Below are 22,014 nucleotides of genomic sequence, written 5' to 3'. Positions count from 1 at the left end.
CGATACAACGATTATATCGGTAATTTTCGATAATTTCGAAATCATTTTTTTAGTATGATTTATCTTTAGCCTTAAAATAGGGTTCTGTTTTGGCGATTACATCCTTATCAGCGATGCTCCACTATTATTAACATATACATTCATCTATAAATTATACATCCTATTAACGCGCTGATAATGGAGCTTAATCTTGGTGAAAGAATTGTTAAATTGTTACAAATTATGAAACGTTTTCTAGATTATATTACGTAACCAGTATTGTTAAATTTATGATAAAATAGAAGACATGAAAAATCGAAATGTTCACCCCACAACTTGTCAGCGTACGTGACACATAACAACCGTTTCACACGCTATAAAGGGTCATGAATTCTCCTTGTTAGTTTTATGATACATGAATAAACCCGTAACTTCGATCGATATTAAAAATGGTCATGTACGCTTCATGATTCCGCCCTTTACCTGCAAAACGTTTAGCGACGTTTTCAATAATAATATTTAATCAGACAATTTTTATAAAACCATAAGGAATCGTTAACCTAAATATTCTTTAGGAACCACCAAACAATACAAATATATTTTTAAAGTAAAATACATAAACATGCTTCCCAGAAAAAAAAATTACAAACTATTTTTATGATTACAGAAACAATCAGGAGTCTCACCTGATGTTAAGTGATACCGCCCATGGACATATTACCAGAAGGCTTGCAAGTGCGTTGCCGGGAAGGGCCATAAATGCTATTGGATCGGAAATACTGAAGTGGGCAGCTGGTTACGCATAGAGGTGGTGAAAAAACTGCCCTCTGCCCCACATGGAGGACATAGGACTTTAAGTCAACAGCAAACGTTTAATAGAGTACTGAGTAGCAATTACTATAAATCTATACTATGCAAGCTTTTAGTAAATCCTATATGAAATTATTTCCACATTACAAATTCCATTTTAATATCGTATGTGCGAAGTCATTAAAAGTCGATTATTGCCTGACGGCACCTTAAATGTGAAAGATTCAGAATTTAATAATAAATCAATTTCACGTTCATCGAAAAGAAGGCTCCACGTGTAATTAGATTGATGAAGGGGGAGTGCCTTGACAATTTCTTTATCATTTTTAATGCAGTTTCTGCCACGCACCATCGATATGACACCAACTGCCCACTGGAGGATTTCCGAGTCAATTCCTTCTATACAAATTCTTAAAAGGCTGGCAACGCACTCGCGAACCGTTTGGTATTGAGAGCGTGCGTGGGCGGTATTACTTAACATCGGGTGAGCCTCCTGCCCGCTTGTTGTTCTAAATCTTGTAAAATAATAAATAAAATCTTTAGTTTTAGTGAAAAAAAACTTTTTAAAGAGAAAATGACAGGAATTTATTACATTATTTACGTTAGGGTAAGTGTGAGACTTCAATTTGATAAATATTTATATTATATTAACTTGTTATTATGAAGAGTGTGTTGGCAATGTGTGGGTGTGTCCGCTTGTTTTTTAAATAATTCTGGAGAGTTTTGATAAGCTTTCCTGTTGAATTTTGATTTTGATAAGCTTTAGAAGAATTTAGGAAATAATTTGATTTCTCTTTTAACCAGTGTATTTTTTTTAAATTTAACTTTTTCTCTGACGATCATAAGTGTACTTGTTTCTACAAGAATAAAGTTATTTTGAGTTAGAGTTTTAAATTTGATGAAAAACAAACGTTTATATATTATTTTTTTTTACTTTTAATAAGTTACATTTTTTGAAGCGTTTTTAGAATTTATTTAAATATATATGCGCGTTTATAAGTAATCATATTCAAATAATAATAATAATTAATTTGCAAGAATTTGGTACAAAAAAATGATGGTGGTACAGTCTAAATTTGTCTTAAAAGGTATAATAATACTTAGAAGTTACATTACAATATGAATCATATAAACATAGTCAACTCTTATAAATATGTCATTTCTTTTCCTAGAGTAGCATATAAGTCGATTTTTAACTTTAGTAGGAAGATCTTTGAATGTTTTTGGAAAATTATAACATATTACTATTAATGCAACACTTTTAGTAAGTTATTACACATGTTATATTTTTTTTTATAAGTTAGTTAATGATGAATGACCAATAAATCTAGAGAATACAGCTTGTTCTCTTGTCAAAAGAACTTCTGAATGTTAAAACATTCAGAAGTTCTTGTCACACGATATTATTTATAATATTAAATATAATTATTTTCTCTTTGTACGCTTTTCTACGGTAGAAAATTTAAAATTCGAATTCAGAATCTATTCCGTTTTCAGGATATCCGGCGGCATAGCCTTTCAGAGCCCGGAATTATTTTACAATATTGAGGCACGTCATGAAGCCTCAATCCATATGTTCATGAAAATAATATTATGTGAGACTCCCATACCTGAGTCGAAGGTTCGTTTCGGTGGACCTTTCAGTGTATGTAAAGGAAAACATTACGAACAAACGGGCAAGACCCAAAAACTCCACCGCTTATCAGGTACAGAAGGTTGATAATCAACTTGACTAATAAAAATAATGATCACGAATCAAATACACAAAGTGTCTTACTTTTTGCACCGTATTTTTAAATATAATGCATTTAATTATAAATCGTTGTCAGCTCGCAGCTTTATAAAGCTTTTAAAAAGCTTTTTGTTTGCTGTTCACACTTATAACCTTTTGTATATCATACACACAACGGGTGTGATTGACTTAAACATCACTGTGTACTGCGATACATTTTTTATATATGACGAATCACATAGCCTTGTAAACATCTCACTCCTATAGAGATTACAGGGGCATTTAAAATAGAGGTTTACTGTACAAAACTTTTACTACACAAACGGATAGTATTTATATTATTAAGGACAGTAATTCATCTCGACAGCACTTCAGTGCCTTAATGTGCCTGATGAGTACGTCAGAAGTTACTTCATGTGCCACAGCTAGGACTAAAAGCCACATGATTCGCTGTATAACTTTAGTCCACGAATGACATAGGTCGAACGGACCACTGAATGAAATGATTTTTTTGTATTTTTTTTATATTATGTAATTTTGTTTTTCTAATTAAGTTTTTGTTTGGTTTTTTTTTCGAGTGAAAATTTTTCATTGGCTTTTGACATATATATATTTCTTTATTCATCCCAGTGATAAATCGGTCAAGGAAGATTTCAATCTGCAACATCAATTGCAATTTAATATTTGTTAATGAAACGGACCGAGATCTAGGATTAAAGGTAATCTCTGGATTCTGCGAAATGAAGCGAAATCTTTCTTGGGAATTTATTTTAAATATCTCTGAAGGCTGGATGTTGAACTCAAAAGTAATTAAAGATTCTTAAGTCTTGTAGTGTTTTATTTCTATTTAAAAAAGATATAATAAATCTCCCTAGCTACTAGGAAATGTTAGGGCCTAGAGCGATTGTTAGTGGCACCGAGGGGTTTTAGTGGGTGGGTATACCTAACTTTGACACCATCACTCAACACACACGAATTCGGTATTACTTAGTTAAATGTATTTAATGATTTTTCTTTTGTAAATCTTTGAACCTTTTTTGTATATATTATTCTATTATATATTCCATCTTTGACTACATCTCAGTATAAATAATAGTTCAAGTTTCTTGACAATGCATCGCGCCGTAACGTTTTTTTGTACCCAGTATAACGTTTCGTGGCCGCCCAGTGACTCTTTATACCTAAAACTTACCATTATGTGGTGTACAGTGCCGGAAAGTCTAAAATAATAACTCGTATTCCATCCCCGTCGTCCCCCCCCCAAATCGTCACATACCTTATACTTGAACGCTCCCTAAATAAAAAACTTCAAAAATGTTCAAAGTGTATTTGCCATTCCGAAATCTCGTCAAGTTTTTCTAATAGTTCAAGCCTATTTAATAACTGCTTACAATATATATAAAATAAAGATATCGCTTATATCTCTTTTACAGAGAGTATTATAATGTTCTCACATTACTCTCTATACAACAGTAAGTGCCACATAACTCCGTCTAAATAAGAAGACTTTTTTTTTTTTTTTTTTTTTTTATAAAATAGGGGGCAAACGGGCAGGAGGCTCACCTGATGTTAAGTGATACCGCCGCCCATGGACACTCAATGCCAGAGGGCTCGCGAGTGCGTTGCCGGCCTTTTAAGAATTTGTAAAAACTGCTTGGTGGGCTAATTTCTCATGAAACATTGTCTTTTGTTAACATGGCTTTTACACATTAAGAAAACACTTGTTAAACGGATTGAAGCTATGTATTATTATTATAAACTTATAATTATTTAAATAATTTTAAATTTAAATTTTCCGACGTTTCGCGTGCTTTACAGCGTGTGTGGTCACGGTGACTGAAGACAAAAGGTGTTGAATGTCAAATGTATCACAGCTAATAAGACTAATTACTTACAATACATTGTTTAAAATCATATACTTTGTTCAACAGAAGATATTTTAAATTACATGTGTAGTTTTGCATTTCTGGTTAGGTCAGATACGAAAATTCGAAATTAACGATGTATTTACGTGTGTATTTGTGTTAAATTAAATGGACAGCTGGGTCACGTTTGAATACAGCAAACTTGCATTTGTTATTTTTGGATACAATTTGTTACAACAAACGATATTGAAAATCATTTCTTGGACTAAAGGTTAAAGCTCTACAAATATACAAGTATTAAATCTTCGTTCATCTGCGGTGTTATTATGCATGGAGCACATTATTCGTTATGTTTAAACTGATAGTTTATGATGGAATAATAAATGATATTTAATTATAAAAGGTTTATACTTTAGTATTAACTTAATTATATTCTTGTTTTAAATTTTAAAGTATTGAATCATTGGGAAATAGTACGCTTATAAGCTTATACGACCATGTATAGTTAAGCTTTATCTCTGTTATACCATATGCATAGTTGTTCCTTTGTTGACGTAACTTTAAAATACAGATTAAAAAATGTTAAGAAATTATTTGAAATAGGCTAATTAATAAATGTCATGGTTGAATTATTACATAGCTTTTTAGATACATAATTTAATTAGTTAATCTCCCGTTAATTAAGCGAACAAGTCTAGCTTAAAGCAATAAAGATTTTTTTATCATAGAGATGGAGCAGGCTAGCTCAGGATAGAACAGGTCATAAACCAGACAATTTGAACATAAAAATGGGTGCTATTTTTTTAAATAATTGTTTGTAAATAACGGTCTGAAGGCTTCATTTATTATGGCTCTGACCATGACTCCCGAAGCCGTAAAGCCTCGCTTCTCGGAATTTAGGTAAATCGACATATTTTTACTTATTCACAGAGCACTCTATAAAGCGAAATGTGAGAACATAATTATACTCTGTGTAAAAGGGAAATAAGAGAAATCTGGAAATGGAGCAAAAACCACTATGAATAATGTAAATAGCAATATAAAACACACATTCGACGCGCCTTAAATTATATATATATATATAAATATACTAAATACATACCAAATATTTAATAAAGTTATACCTAATTTGGCTGTATGCTCATCTTGGAGGTAATTTAGGATATTCTGAATGCTTCTTTTAAGCATATGTTTATTTATTTATTTATTAGGAGGCTCAGCTGATTTTGATACCGCCGCCCATGGACACCCAGAAGAATCGCAAGTGCTAGCCTTTTAAAAAAGAAAAGAGCATACTAATCTTTTCTTGATTCTTAGTCGAATTGGTTCAAAAATATTGGGCAGCTGGTTCCACATAGAGGTGGTACGCGGCATAACCTTAATAATGCCCAGTGCAATGACGGGTGTCGAGGTCATACGGATGGTATTTTGTATTCTGCCTTGAAGTCCGATAGTGAAACTCAACTGCCGGTATAAGTCCGAACCACTCCTCTGAACACTCTCCACGGTAAATGCCAGAGAAGATGCAGAGAGACCTCACATCTCTGCTCAACGCCAAGGGATCAAGCCGTAAGAAATGTGACTGGTCGTTGACGATTCGAATCGCTCTTCGTTGAATATGGTCAAGCAGAAGGAGCGGATACTGTGGAGTTCGTGCCAGGGATAGCTTAAAGAAGTCAAGGCTAATAATAGGTAATAGTTGGATGTCCTGGTAGTTTTTACAAAATTATGTGTTGTAAGAAAACCCTTTTTTAACCGGATTGAAGCTATATATTATTATAAACTTATAATTATTTTACATAATCACCGTCACCGTGACCACGCACGCTGTAAAGCACGCGAAACGTCGGAAAAGAATTAAAATTATGTAAAATAATTATAAGTTTATAATAATTATACATAGCTTCAATCCGGTAAAAAAAGTGTTTTCTTTCAATGTTTAAAAGCTATGTTAACAAAAGACAATACTATTATGTGTTGTTTTAATAGTGAATTTATAATTAGAAAAATTGTTTGCAATATTAATATTGTGATTCCGTGGTACATAAAATGTATAAAATTTCTTTACTCTTTATAATAGAAGTATGGTAATAGAATAATAAAAAAATATGTTGTTTTTTTTTTCATACTATTGCTTGCGATACTGTTGATATACTCGTAAACGTTACGATAAATGACTGCGAGAATGCGCGTGCAAGGGTTCAAATTTGAAAGGGAAGTTTTCAGCACTGTAATCGTATCTGGCGAGTTAACTACTGTAAATACAGAAGGAAATTCAAACAAAATTCAAAACAACAACATTCAAAAAATTCAAGGAAGGAATATATATTATAAAACAAAACATTTAGATAATATACAAAACCAACACAGATTACATAGATAAAAAATATAATATATGAAACAGAAAACATAAGTACATTAATAAAAAACTTAATTTTTTACTACTAAACAAAGTCAAAGTCTTCCCGCCTCTGGAAGGAAAATATCAACATCCTCATCATTAGTGTCATAGCTAAATAAAACCCGAAGCTTTGGCGAATTATGTAGGTAATTCGTGTTCGTACGAGAAACAATTGTGAGTATCTTGGGAACTACTGGTAATTCTTAGAGAAATTAACGACAGGTTATTACGGAAATTCCTAACGTTCCTTTACGTACTACAACTATTACAAATAAATGCCTATTCAACGAATACAAGTTATAAGTTTTACCAATGATACTACTGACAAATACTTAGAATTCATGAATTGTATTTTTATTTTCATATTCACTAAATCACGAATTAATTAAGAACCAATGGGCTACTTCCTATTAGGTCTGACTTCAGATTTCTAATAGGTGCCTTCTGTGCCTTGCCAGGCACACCAATCGAGCTTTTTGGGTCTGTTATGCCGGTGTCCTTACGGTGTTTCCCTACACCGAGCCAGGGTTAATGCGCACTTAGACAGTTGATAGGTGCACAGCCGCGGTTCAAACCTACGACCTCAGGGATGAGAGCACGCCGAAGCTACTATGCCAACGCTGCATTTATTATAGCTAACATGAAAGTGCGTACATGATATATTCAATGGTTTCTTAATACCGGATCAGCAATCGTAATGAAATTAAATGGGTCTAAGCCTAATACTTATTACAAAGCCATGATAATTTGATATCAAACTGCATTTGTACGCTGAATATCGTATCAGGTAAAGAGCAGTGTTGGCTCTACATGCGACTCTCATCCTTTAGATTGTAGGTTCGAAGCTGGACCAATGATCTTTTGTTTTATGTGAGCATTTAACATTCGCTCGAATGAAGAAAAACATCGTGAGGAAACTTGCTTTAACCCATAAAGTCGATGGCGTATGTCAGGAACAGGTAGCTGATCCTTGCCTATTAGATTGACAAATTATCATGAAACAGATACAGAAATGAAGCCAAGACCTAAAAAGATTGTAGCATTACTTTGTATCGTATTATGTAAGTGTCTATATGAGTTTTTGAGAAAAGAGAAAGAAGTTTTACAAATTCGTGTATATTTGTGTATATTTGAACAAAGGCTGATTTAGTTAATTATTTTATTCATGGTATCGTAAGTTTTTTAAGTGATTTTGATTATATTCTATATCGGTGTACATCTCAGGTATGATTTGTAATACAATAGCTTCGTTTTAATTTATTTCCTCCAAGATATTGTATTAAAAGCATAAATGTGATTATATATAAGCTGTATATAGGAGAATGAATACCAAGATGTTTATGGTTTGTGGTTGCGGTGTTCGGTTGACTTAACCACGTCCCCAACCTCATGACTAATTAAATATTTTATAGATTCTAGATTTTATTACGTGCTTAAATAGCAGTTTAATTTAAGACTTAAATATGATATGATACATGTCTTAGTTTAACTGCAATAATCATCAAATCTCAATATATATATGTGTGTCAGCTAAACATCTTTATCTTCACCTTTCATCTACTTTAAAAAGTTACAAAAAATTAAGTTAAATCTGAATAAACGCAACATTTAATTTTTTTTATAGAACGGGGCAAAAGGACAGGAGGCCAATCTGATGTTAAGTGATTTCGTCTATGGACACTCTCAATGCCAGAGAGCTTGCGAGTGCATTGCTGCATTTAAACAAAACACTTTTGTATTCAAGTAAAACTGTTCTTGCTTTATGGCCTGCCAAAGCAGTTTTAAAGAAGAAATTTATACCAAATGATAAAATAATTTAATTAATAAGAAAAAAACTAAACAGTGACATTCAAAATGATTTAGCTACTTCGGAGCTCGCTAGTTTCGCAACCAAGGAATTACAAGTACCTACTTAGGTTAGAAAACGTCTTAATGTAACTTTATGCTGCAAAATTTCCACATAAATTGTTTCAAGAGACCGAGAGAACCAACCAGGAATGTACGTAATTTCTACCAGAGTTCTATCAATATTATAGCACGGCCACCCACGGTTCCTCGACCCTGACAAAGAAACTACTGAACCTCGACATTCGTAAACGATAGCGCGACATGCCTTGACAATGACCGGCTATGTTAATGCCTACTTACACAATGCCTTCTTGAACGAGACCTAATTTCTTTCCAGTGATGTAAGTTTGTGGATTTACATTTAAAACGAATAAAAGTAAGTAGTCTAAAGCACCGTTTTAAGTAAAGTACTAATTTGTCTCTCTTCATCACAGCGTAACCACAATTTGATAGAAAGAGACAAAAGAGCTGCTGGGATTTTCGGCGGGGGCCGTTATTTATTCAATAAAGGGACTGTTTATTTTTTATCACATTATAATACTTATCATCGTGAGCAGTATTGGCCTCGTGGCTTCAGCGTACGACTCTCATCCCTGTGGTCGTAGGTCTTCTTCTCGGCTGTGCCCCAATGGACTTTCTGTCTATGTAAATATAACGACGACGACGTGTGTCAGGCACAGAAGGTTGATCACCTACTTGCCTTTTAGATTAACAAATAATCATGAAACTTACTTACTTACTTATCATACAGATTTTCTCCAGCCGTTATAAAAATAATCATCTTTTCTCTAATATTTTTCGTATTGTCTAATCTATTGAATGAAAAACGTTGACGAACTATACTGACTAAAGACGAACAATGTTGTTGAAACATCAAAGCATTGTTGGGCTCGCCTTAAATGCAACCTTTCGTTAATAGCCTATAATACTTTATCAACTAGATATCTAGGTTCGCTCGGCTTAGGTTCAGACTTCGTATCAAGGTAACTTTTGAAAATTTAGAACATACTATTTTAATTTTACTTTGATATTGTAAATCTATCTAGAAGGAATAACGTTTATTAGTATTCATAACAATCAAATATACAGTATTTAAAATTTTCTTAACCTACCAAAAAGTAATAATAAAAATAATTCTTAAAACTATTAAAACTAAATTATATCCGAGTACATAGGTTATGTTATATCTAGAATTATTAAAAGATTATGTACTGCCATATATAGCCGGGACATTTGACCATAATGTTATAAAATCAGCACTCCCGACATGATTTTTTCGTTTAAATAATTATCACAACCAACTCTTCTACCAAGCAGACTCTGCCCATGGGGGGCTATAAATATATGAATTCATTCTTTGTGCGAATGTGATCGAACAACAGACGCAATGCAGTCATTGTAGCATATAAATTATCTGTTTAAAATCTAAAAAATGAGTAACTGTTATACCTGGTCAAGTATTGGTTGAATTAACTTGTAATTGAGTAACTTTTATGAGTTTTTTTTTAATTAATTACTAACAAAATACAGGCTAAGTCAATACGTCAATGTCGAGAAATTGTTATTGTAATATTGTCTGAGTTATAAAATAATCGACTATGATCAATCTTTTGTGCTTTCCTGACCTACAATTTTGGAATGATTGGTTGGCCTTGTACATTACTAGAACTACTTCACCTTAATACCGCTCTGACTCCGGTATATTGTGATTATAACAAGGGTATATAAAATAATACGATTGTATATTCGCAATTGTCGTATTTTACAGGAAAGCCTGCGTGTTGCGCCTTAAGGACGTTACTTCGATTGTAAGTATACAGTTACACGACATTACTTATAATAATTCATTAATTAGTCCTTACATTTATATATTAAATTTATTTATTCATTTATATAGATGGTTAGTTGTGATTCATAAAATTTAATATAAATTTAGCATAGGTTCAACTTCGTGCAACAACTTTGTTTAAAGTCAAGGCAAGGCTTAGAAAATGCATCAAGCAAACTGAATTATTTATTGATTCTTATTAAAATTAAATTCAAAGCTTGGCACTGCAGAACAATTAAAAAATGGTGGGTTTCACCAACATGTACCAAGGGTTAATATTATTTAAATGTTGCTAAATAACAATTAGTATTTCGATTTAGAACGCATTCCTACATATAAATAACATACAAAATAAAAGCAACGTCCGTCACTACATATATCATAGCAATGATGAATAATAAAAGCACTATAATGAAATATTTTAGACTACTTAATACTTATACAAGAAAATTATCGCAAGTGTCTACCTAAAATACAGTATAATAACATCAATTTAATTGAATAAGGATAATATGCGCGCGCGTTCAATAATCTTCTAATTTACCACTAGACTAATCATCAAACTTAAAATGATTCCATGGAACTCGTGCAAAACAGTGTTATATGAAAATCAGAAATCTTTATCTTTACTGTAATATTACCTAGTAGTCAGCGACCAGCCTTGGTATAACTTGATCGGCAGAGTGCAGGAGGACCAGGTAAGACAGGAGCGTCGCTGGAAGTTCCTGATTTCGGAGCTCAAAATAAAAAAAAATGTTTTTTTAACTGTACCGTATAATATATAATCTATCGAACCATAAAACTACCATCTACACGCCGATAAAGTTCCGACTAAGGCCTGAGGTCGTAAAACGACACGGATGTCATTAAACGTGATGTTATTATCTGTGATTTGCCACATTTACATTCAGCCCTTGCCTGCCCCAGACAATAATATTGCCCTACATCCTTCTTGCATATCGTCGCCAGTGAGTTCACACTCGCTTCACCACTCTGGTATTGCAACTTAATTATTTACATACGCTGCTTACTTCTCTGTCGACAGGAGTTTAAATATAAAAATAAATAAGTGGCGCTACAACATTCTTAGATCTGATTTCTAAATCTGTTTCATGATCATTTGTCAAGCTAATAGGCAAGTAAGTGATCAGCCTCTTGTGCCTGAAACATCGACTTTTTGAGTCTAAGGCAAGTTTCTTTACGATGTTTTGCTCCACCAATTGAACGAATGTTAAATGCGTACTTATAAAGAAAGTCTATTGGTGCAAAGCCCGGAATCCAACCTACGACCTCAGGGATGAGAGTCGCACGCTGAAATCGCTAGGCCAACACTGCTCTGAGTATAAATATACCATAAGATATAATCGCACTGATCTTATGACATATAAACCAGGACATTAGATACATATGTCAACGCTTTTACAATGCGAAAAAGCTTAAATTAAACGTATATTATTGTAACGTTAAAAATTTAATAAGGCATTTGTAACAAAATAAAGAATGTATATGATTAGTTACCTAAACACGTATCTGATGGATGGACCCTAAGCCTTCAATCCAGTTGACCCAGAAACCCCTCGGCAATATTTATAGAATAAGGGCAATCTGTACGCTTCGATAAATATGTTAAATTGTAATGCTATCGATGAAGTATTGTGTTGTATTTTGTTAGCCACAAAAACAATAAATTCACAATTTCATTCAATACGTTAAACCATTGTTATGCTATAAACTTAATGGGATCCTTAGGATTTACCCTAAGTTATTAAACGAAATTAAAATGGCACAGTGCACATAGCACTATACTATGATGAAACTGAATTACTAGTACAAATAGTACTAGTAATTCAGTTTCTTCATTACCACTTTCCACCTCCCATTCTATCCAGTCCCTCCTTAACATTATCGTAGTCATTCACTTCAACCTGTATCGATGTTTTAGTAATAAGTCTGAATTGTCTATTTTTCTTTACATAATATTTAATAACTATTATTAGGTTACAATTTTATATAACCATTAGTCGAGCGGAGTACCCCGATGTACAGGTCTCCCTAGACTTAGTTGAGGGGCTCCAATACTTGCAAAAACAATGTAATTTGTTATTGAATAAAGATATATTTTTTTAGTAAACTCCAGTACACTCCCATTACCTTACATGATATTTTGGGTGTATTATTGTGAGATCAATCTTTATGTGACATTATTCATAATTAATATACTATTATTATGTACATATACTTGTTAGACAACTGTTATGCCGAACCTAACAGCGAAGGTGTTAGAGGCCGATCTATGCGCTTCCTCTCTTGCGAAGTGTGGGGGGAAAGTTAATTTATTGTGGAAATATTACTGCTGGATATAACATCAAACTATTGGAAAAGCCGCATGGGTAGTGGGTGATATTTCAGGCATTTAAAATACCTATATACCCTCATATTTTTATTATAAGACTGGTTTAGTTATTTTAAAAAATGAGATTAGATAAAACGCAGAGGTATCTATCTATCTCTATATATTATATCAGGCAATACTTTAAAAACATTTTTATTTCTGTATTTTTTTCCTTCAAAATTACACACGTTGTAGGCATTTTATAGATTACATTTTTGTACACTGGACTGACAAAATTCATATAAAAACTACGATTACTCACTAAGGCAAACATCTTAAACATGTGGTGTAAGATCAGCAAGATAGCTTCTTACGTTATGGTTTTTTTTTCAGACTATATTGGATATGTAATCTGTGAAATTGCTTGCAGAACATAGAATCAATTACATCATGAAAATGCAACATTCACCTGCAATCGTGTATCTTGTAATATAGGCCGATATTATTTTTTAAAATATATTTTGTTGCAATAGGTAAACGAGGATTTTGTTTATTTACAAAACCGACGCGACATTTAATTAGCATTGCAATTTCAAAGTATAGTTGGTCAAGACTCAGAAATCGTATTAAAAAAAAACATGGAATTGTTATTTGTATTGTTGTTGTTTATTAAAGATTTTAGTTGGCGCCTGGTATATAGTACCGGTAATCTTAAATTTGGTGCTTTCCTGAACGAATAAGTATCGCAATACAGCGAGAAAATGAATGCCTTTAATGCTTAAAGGGACCAAACTTTTAATATTTAATACTGTATATTTGTACGTTGCAACACTTTACAAACAAATTGTGCTTGCAAGCCCCAGAAAAAACTTACCGCTTTCAAAGAGTGACGGAGATTTTGCTCTGAACTGGCAATGTAAATTTATGTCTTTAACGTCCATAAGTGTGCAATGTGGTAACATGAAAGCTATTTCGGTATTCTAAACATAACCTTAGGGTAGACTAAGCTCATAAGCAAATTAACACTTGCTTGAAACACACGACGGATTTTATAAGTCACGTAGTCTGTCCTCAATAAAGCTACCACGGATAATAATGTCTCAAGGCCTAGGTATATTTAGTGAATACGCAATAAAATAATAAAATATATCAGAGACGCTACCTTTTTAGTTCTGGGCCCCCGAATTTATGTATCTGTTTCATGATAATTTGTTCATCTAATAGGCAAGTAGGTGATCAGTCTGTGCCTGACGCACGCTGTCTTTTTGGATCTAAGGCAAGCCGGATTACTTGGAAGGATTTCCTTCACCGTTGGAGTGAATGTTAAATGCTCACATAAAAAGAAAATACCCTCGACCTCAGGAATGAGAGTCACACGCTGAAGCCACTAGGCCAATACGTGCTCTGTGATAACGTAACACGTTATAAAAAAATTATAAACGCGGCAAAAATGCCTTAAAAACGCTCACTTGTGGAACGACGGACGTCAAGATGATACGGATGGAATTTTGCATTCTGCATTGAGGTACGATGATGAAACCGAACATTTTAAAGGTCCCCAGGGTCCTACGTGTCATTACGTCCCTATTTCAATAAAGATATTGGGTATGTAATACATACGAGTATGTCATCCTGCGGGGTACGGATCCTAGTGATTTTAAATTGAATTCGTGATTCTCCAATCGATACTCAGAATCTGGTTTTGCGAGCATCTATCAAGTCACGTACAAATTCAATTCTTTTTTGATTAAACCCTACTTTTTCCAACACAATTGTACCGCGAGACGTGCTACAGCGAAATTAGAATAGGAATCTTTTGCTAAGGTCGATATTACATCGGGGTATTGTCGTTCTTGCCTAAATTTAAGCACGGGGCGACCAATTACGATACCCCCTACGGTCGCTTAGCTTAGCCTACAGCCATGACAGGAGAACTCTGGCTTTCGTAGGTCTGTCCGTCTTGGTGATGTTTTACCCGAATTTTTAAGGAATAGGTTTTTCTTATACCCAGCAGTGGTACAACATATTCATTATTTAATGTAGGAGAGGTCGCGCTTATCAGCTTTTGATTTTATTGCGACGTTAGAGTTCCAAAGCTAATACAGAAAAATCTGGAAATATTGAATATTTGACTTTTTACGTTATATATTCTAGAACTATATTAAGCTATACTACAACTCACGCGATAGCATCAATCATGTCCAAGCCCATCTCGACAGTGCAGCGTGCATGGTCAGAGCGAGGTTCGGGCAGCCCGGACACGCAGTAGTAGCAGTCGCCCAGAATCTTGATGCGAAGACAGTGATTGTCCTGGAAAAATTTAAGTTAGTTAATTAATGTTAACAAGGTAAAAACACGGTAGACACCTTTTGATCTACCTCTGAAGAAATTAAATATGTTTTAGTATATATGTCGTAAACAGACATATATGTAGCATTTTTGCAAGGTTACCTTCAGGTCAAATTTCATTTATTTTTTTACTTTATTGGATTGGGGGGAAAACGAGCCTATAGGACGCCCAAATAGGGCAGTCAATACACCCATGGATACTCATTTAAGAAGGTGTTTCGCCAGCTTTTGAGGGAGTCTTATCTCCCAGGAAAGACCCCCACCGGGAGTCGATTCCACTGTTCACTAGTTAGAAAAAGTGTCTTGTGGCCGTAGATGATTTACAGCCATCAAAGTGATGCTGATAGTATCTGAAGAAACTTCAGGGCGTCAAATTATAAATAAAATAAATCTTACATTGGCAAGTTGATCAAATCGACCAAAAAGTTCGTTAAGCAGTCGCACCAACTCCTGCGCACTGCACTGCGATGCAAGCACCGTGAAGCCCACGATGTCAGCGAAAAGAATACTGAAACAATATTGAAACTTTTATGTTTTGAACTATATAATAATTCTGACTGATTGAATGATTCCCAGTCACGTGTCTCATTGCAATGATAACGAATAAAATTAATACATAATAAAAAATAAAAATCAGGAGCGCTACAACCTTTTTAAATCGATCTAATAGGCAAGGGATCTGCCTCCTGTGCCTGACCCACGCTGCCGATCTTTTGGGTCTAATACAAGCCGGTTTCCTCGCAATGTTTTCCTTCACCGTTCAAAAGAATGTTAAATGCGCAATTTGAAAGTCTATTGGTGCACAGCGAAATCGAATAGGGGTTCGAATCTACGACCTCAGGGATGATAATCGCACGCTGAACGCCAGTAGGCCAACACTGCTCTAAAAGCAACCAAATAAAAAATTTAGTTACACTCTAAAACCTCCGGTGCAGTATACACTACATTGGAGATAGGAGATGGGCATATCTTCTCCTATTTACTCCCCGTCTTCTACCCGTAGGATTCGTCCTGAAGGGGTTCCTATCTCGTTCTGCTGTCTCCTTCTGTAGCATAACATGCTCACAGAAGGATACCACTGCATTCCAAACCTCGTCACTGCCGACCATTTTTCCACAACACAAGGCAAAGCAAGGTTACTTCCCACCACAGAATCCAGGAAGAAAACGAGAAACCCAAAAAATTTATTACAGATATAGACTTAAACAATTACAAAACAAAAAAAAATACTAAAAGAGAGAGTGTGTCTTATGAGTCATGAATCACGATGGATTACTAGGTTCTAATCTAAGATGCCAAAAAGTTTAAAATGATATAAAAAATGTATAATTACAATTACTAAAGAGGACAAATACAACCTAGGTACCTAGGTTTTATAATTCAGAAATCACATCGTTTTCTTGCAGTTTCTTTTAATTCTTTGTTATAATAATAGTTCATAATCTCGTAATTATGGTCTCATTATCGCAAAAGCGGTGTACTAGAGCATGCACGGCGACGAACAATGGAAGCGACATTTAGTCCTGCGATAATAGAAATGCCTTGTTGTGTCTTTTAATATAAGTAATGTAATAACATGACACACAACGCAAGCTTACATATATATGCAACCCAAAAAACGATCATACTTTGCCTCTTTTCTCCCTACGAGGCCCTTTCTTTAACCACTTTCTTAGAAATAATTTTTTTACTAACGTTGACTTTTGAAACGTCATCATGATCAGTATCATCATATCATTACATACATTCACTAAAAATCCTTAACAACATCTTGTTTACCTCTCCTATGCTGATACGGAAAATATTATTATTGTGCGACAGTAATTGCGTTTTGTAGAAATTATTGTAAAGTAGCGTTAACATATCAAAAGGAAGAGACGACACAAGGAATCCTAGAGCTTATCTCATGCACTTTCTTTTTAACTAAGTGTCTATTAATTTACACTTCGTAACCTTAAACAAAAACATATAAAAAGCAGGTTACATAAGTTATAAGGCAACGGGCGGCACTTGTCGCTAACAAGTGATTTCTTCCAGGGCCACCAATAATTTGGAACAACAAAGAACTAACAAGAAAACTCAAAAAAACATATAACACTACCTCTAACTAGAATAAAGTAAAATCTAAAGAAAAAATACAACTAATAATGTGTATAAACAAAAATGTAAAAGCTAATACCAATTTAATTGAGTAACAATTAATATGTAAAGGCTAATTACGAGGCAGAAGAGAAATGATCTAAAAGAAGATTGGTAAGGCATTCTATAGCAGGAAAATTTTCACAAAATGTCTTTTTTACTGTGTCAACTACACAGTTGTTAGTCGTAATTTTTTCATTCTTCTTTCAAATATAAAGCACATTTATATCTTTTTAACTTCTTCAAAAATACCGCTTGGTGACGCATCATTATAGCGCTGAGGTTTTAGGTGCGTTTCTTAGTAAAGCAATAATTCAAAGGCTGCCTAGAACGAATGAACATCGCTAGAAATATTAATTGTTTGACTATTTAAAATAAATAAAAGATCCTTTAAAAGTTGGTGGCACTAATCTTTTAAAATTTTTAACAGAACTTAAAGAAGCCGCAACTAAAACCTCATAACACAATCTTGGTAAAGAACGGAAAAAGATAAGCTGGAAAGATGCACTTACAAAGGCTCAAGCAGTAGATAGTGATTAAATGAAAAATCTTGTAAAGTTTTACAAAGATTTTCCTCAGACTTGCTAAAATTGAAAACTTATTTAACTGAAAGTATATTTTTATAGATTTGTATGCGTTCATACAAAGACAATTGTTTATAAATTCAAAGAAATCTATATGATTGAATAATACGATTGATTTTGCTTCCAGGAGTTACAAATATTTCCCAACTAATTCGACTTAGGGTTCTTCAAGAATAGAACGTAAAGCCCAAGCCCTCTAGCAGAGTGAGTGTCTATGGACGGCGGTATCACTTAACATCAGGTAAGGTTGTTTGTCCTTGTTAAAAAAAATCGAAAAGAAATATTCTAAAAATTAAATCGCCTGTCATCATTGTTTCCGTCTAGAAATGAGTGCATTGCCATACCTCAAGAACCGATTCTGATAAAATTTACACTGTTACCTAATTTTTATTAAATAATACACCTATATTAAATAATACGGTATAAGGGAACTCGAGATTTTTCCCTAGACATTGTCCAACATGACGTCAGAATATTTGTGAATATTGGAACATGTCAAAGCCAAAGGGCGGATCAGTCGACATTGTTTTCACAATGTCTCGAATTGGATTAGAGAGGGGTCATGTCAGTTGCTTCAGTATAAGTCAACATGTTTGTTCTGAAAACCAGTGTACATATATCAGTTTCATAATCATTTTTTTAATAGACAAGTAGTTGATTAGCCGTCTATGTCTGACCACGACTATAAAACACGATGATTACCTTAATTGTACAACTGAATGTTGGTACGCACATAAAAAGAAAAGTCCAGTTGTGAACCTCGAACTTAGGACCTCAGGGATGAGAGCCACATCCTCTAGACATTAATCCAACACTACTCATGTTTGTTACACTTGTTACATTTTAGTAATAAAGGGGAGACTACAAAATGTATTCTAGTTGTTGAAAATAATATGTAGGTATAACCTTATTAGCTCGATTCGAATTCGACTCTAAAACTACTGAAACCATAGAACAAATCTTGCGAACAAATTTTTGTTCCATTTTTATTATCCGGTACACTCTTGACAGAGCGGTCGTGATCGCTATGTAGTAGTGGTATTAAAAGGGGCAGATATGATGCGCTTCACGACGTTTCGCCTTCATTGCCTATTAGAGGTCATCCTGCTACACTCATTGAGTGTACGGCAGACTTGATCTGGTCAGTCCAACGCGTAGGTGACCTTCCGCGCGGTCTAGTGCCTTCCATCTTCCCCTGGACGACAATAACAAGATACGTGTCCGAAGAATGTAAGGATGCGAGATTGTACTTTCGTAAACAAACACCGCTTAATACCGAGTTCCTGAGGTATCGAGACGTTGGTACGAAACTCGGTCGACGAAACCCCAAGCATTCTTCTCCAGCACCACATTTCCAGAGCGTCTATTTTCTGTCTTTCCACATCTCGCAAGGTCCACGTTTCGGCCGCGTATAGAAATATGGGGAATATAAGAGTCTTCACGAGCCTGGTCTTAGTGGCTTTTGTTCCATTAGTTTTGTCTAATTAACTATATATCTTATGTATTTTTGCACTTCTTGCGTAAAAGTGGTCAGTGGTTGCTTGGAAGAGATCGCTCGAAAGCGATAAGTTTCCCTTGTTTTTATTTAATTATATTATATTTCTGTACATGCAACGAAGTGTTAATAAATATATAAATACAATTTAGCATTCCTTAAATATTAATTTAATTCAAAAGGTTAATTAATAAATAATATAAATCAATATCTCAACATCTTGACGACAAAATAGCCAAAGAAAATATTTTAAAAAGTAAAAAAATGAAGTCTATGAACGCGATAAACTAAAAATCTAATAGTGTATATATATAATATTATCCTTGGCGCTGCGTAGAGATTTGGGGTCACTCTGCATCTTCTACCGCATTTACCATGGAGGGTGATATTAGGATTAAAACCTGCAGCTGAGTTTCATCACCGAAATTCGAAATACCACCCATATCACTTCGACGTCCGTCGTTCCACAACTGAGCGTTTTTTAAGGCAGGGCACCACCACTACGTGGAACCAGCTGCCCAATCAAACATTTCCGAACCAATTCGACTTGGGGTCCTTCAAGAAAAGAGCGTAAAAATTCTTAAAAAGCCGGCAACGCGCTCGCTAGCCCTCAGACATTGAGACTGTCCATGAAGGACGGTATACCGTAACATCGGATGAGCTTCATGCCGTGTTATAAAAAAGTGTAATTCCTGGGCGCCATTTAAATTTTGTTATTTCGTCTTCAGTAACTATTCTCTAACATTGAAAGGAATATAAAGAACGCCAATGTTCCCCTATAACAGGTACATTTTAACAATACACTCTCGTAATGAAGGGCGTTGTGATAACACAATTTCCCTGTCGAACAATAGCTACCCCTTACATCATTCATAATACCCACTTTACAACACATTTGATTCGTTTATTATTTCCTCTTTATTTAACCTTGTCAACATTTCTCATTTCTGTCAATAAATATAAACTCAAACTATAGGATTAACTCCTGTAGTTTGAGCTTGGCTTTGAGTTTGGCTAATTTCTGATTCGTCTTTTGTCTTATTACAACGAATGTGTATAGTTGGGCGTATTCAGTTTTTATTGGTAAGCACGCTTCATCATCGGTGCACGAGGCAGAATACGAAACTCCACAGGTCACCTCGACGTCCGTCGTTCTACAACTGAGCGTTTCATAAGGAAATTTTGCCGCGCACCACCACTATATACCAGTTGCCGTCTGAAGTATTTTCGAACCAATTCGACTTGGAGTTCTTCATGAAAAGAGTGTACCTATTCTAAAAAGCCACGCACTTGTGAGCCCTCTGGCAATGTGAGTGTCTATGGGCAGTACCACTTAACAACCCGTTTGCTCTCATGTTACTAGATACCGTAACTAGATTTACCGCACCACGAAATTTCATGTTTGAGACATTGAAGGAAATTGAAATTACATTTTTTTGCCATCATTGAAACTGGTATTGATTTATACAGTACAGCAGCTATCCAATCTACCTTTTATTCATTACTTTATTTGACATTACAATGTCATATATATATATATATATATATATATATATATATATATATATATATATATATATAAATGGTGTCGAACAGTCTTACATCATTATTTGATATTGATGGAATAACCATTTTATACATGCTTTATGTAAATACTATAGTAATGTCCGAATAAAAACCTGTCTCATTTGGACACAAGTTCAAGTCAATGTCAACATACCACGTAAATAACACATATTTTTAGACACACTTACGTCACCTTACGTATAACCTGTGACGTCATTGCATTCGCTGATAGCCCTTAAACATTAATAAAAATAATACTATGTAAATAACGTGTGTAAAACTTACGAAGAAGGTTCCCCAAACATAAAGGGTTTTGACAGACGATAGATTTTAATTACCTCACTCAGGGATAATGTAGCAGTCTAATGGTACGAGAATTTTTCTAATCAGTTTAGTATTTACAGTGCAACCTTAATAAAAGGTACCTCAATATAACGATATCCTCGATTTAACAAATTCTTCGTAATCATCTTAAATTGCCAATTAGAGTCAATGAAATAATGTAAAGGGATGTCCCCTTACGGATAACTCTTTATAACGGATTTTGTCAACCCAAAACCTTATAAAGGTTCCATCAAACCACGCTTTTGTTCGTAAAACAATCATTGTTGTTCCATGGGAAGTAATGTCCTTAAAAGGAAACATCGTCATAACGAATTTTTGACCAACCTAACTTCAACATAACAAACCTGAGTTCAACGAATTGCCTGATATAAAGAATATATACTTGCTCCGTTCGATTTGTTATATCGAATTTGCGTACATTTTATTGATCAATAACATACAAATCTCTGTAATATTAATTTAAATATAGATTTAGACAAAATGAGCAGGGTTCTCTGATCGTAAGATCAATCTCTAGCTGTGCACTAATGTATAAGAAAATATCGTGGGGAAACCGCCTTGCCTTGCCTTACACCCAAAAATTCGACGGCGTGTATTACCAACTTGCCTATTAGAACGATCATGATACGGATTCAGAAATCTGAGGCCCAGGGCCAAAAAGGTTGTAGACCCACTTCTTTATTTAATAGATTATAATTATGATTTTTATTATTAAACCATGTGATGGTTGAACACAAATTG

General features: G+C 34.2%; 1 protein-coding gene across 4 annotated transcripts in view; it reads right to left on the bottom strand.

The window, feature by feature from the left end:
* The window catches only part of LOC123720704 (Ca(2+)/calmodulin-responsive adenylate cyclase), an 85,547-nt gene that overhangs the window by 19,035 nt on the left and 44,498 nt on the right, over positions 1–22,014 (bottom strand). For all 4 annotated transcript variants that reach the window (XM_045677415.1, XM_045677416.1, XM_045677417.1 and 1 more), the window contains exons 6-7: positions 15,541–15,652; positions 14,978–15,105 (exon numbers count right to left, since the gene is read on the bottom strand). In XM_045677415.1, coding sequence (XP_045533371.1) covers positions 14,978–15,105; positions 15,541–15,652 — 240 coding nt within the window. The remainder of the gene's footprint in view (positions 1–14,977; positions 15,106–15,540; positions 15,653–22,014) is intronic.

This window comes from Pieris brassicae, chromosome 2, assembly GCF_905147105.1.
Source record: "Pieris brassicae chromosome 2, ilPieBrab1.1, whole genome shotgun sequence".
In the NCBI taxonomy this organism is placed as follows: Eukaryota; Metazoa; Arthropoda; class Insecta; order Lepidoptera; family Pieridae; genus Pieris; species Pieris brassicae.
This window is presented reverse-complemented; position numbering and strand designations above follow the sequence as displayed.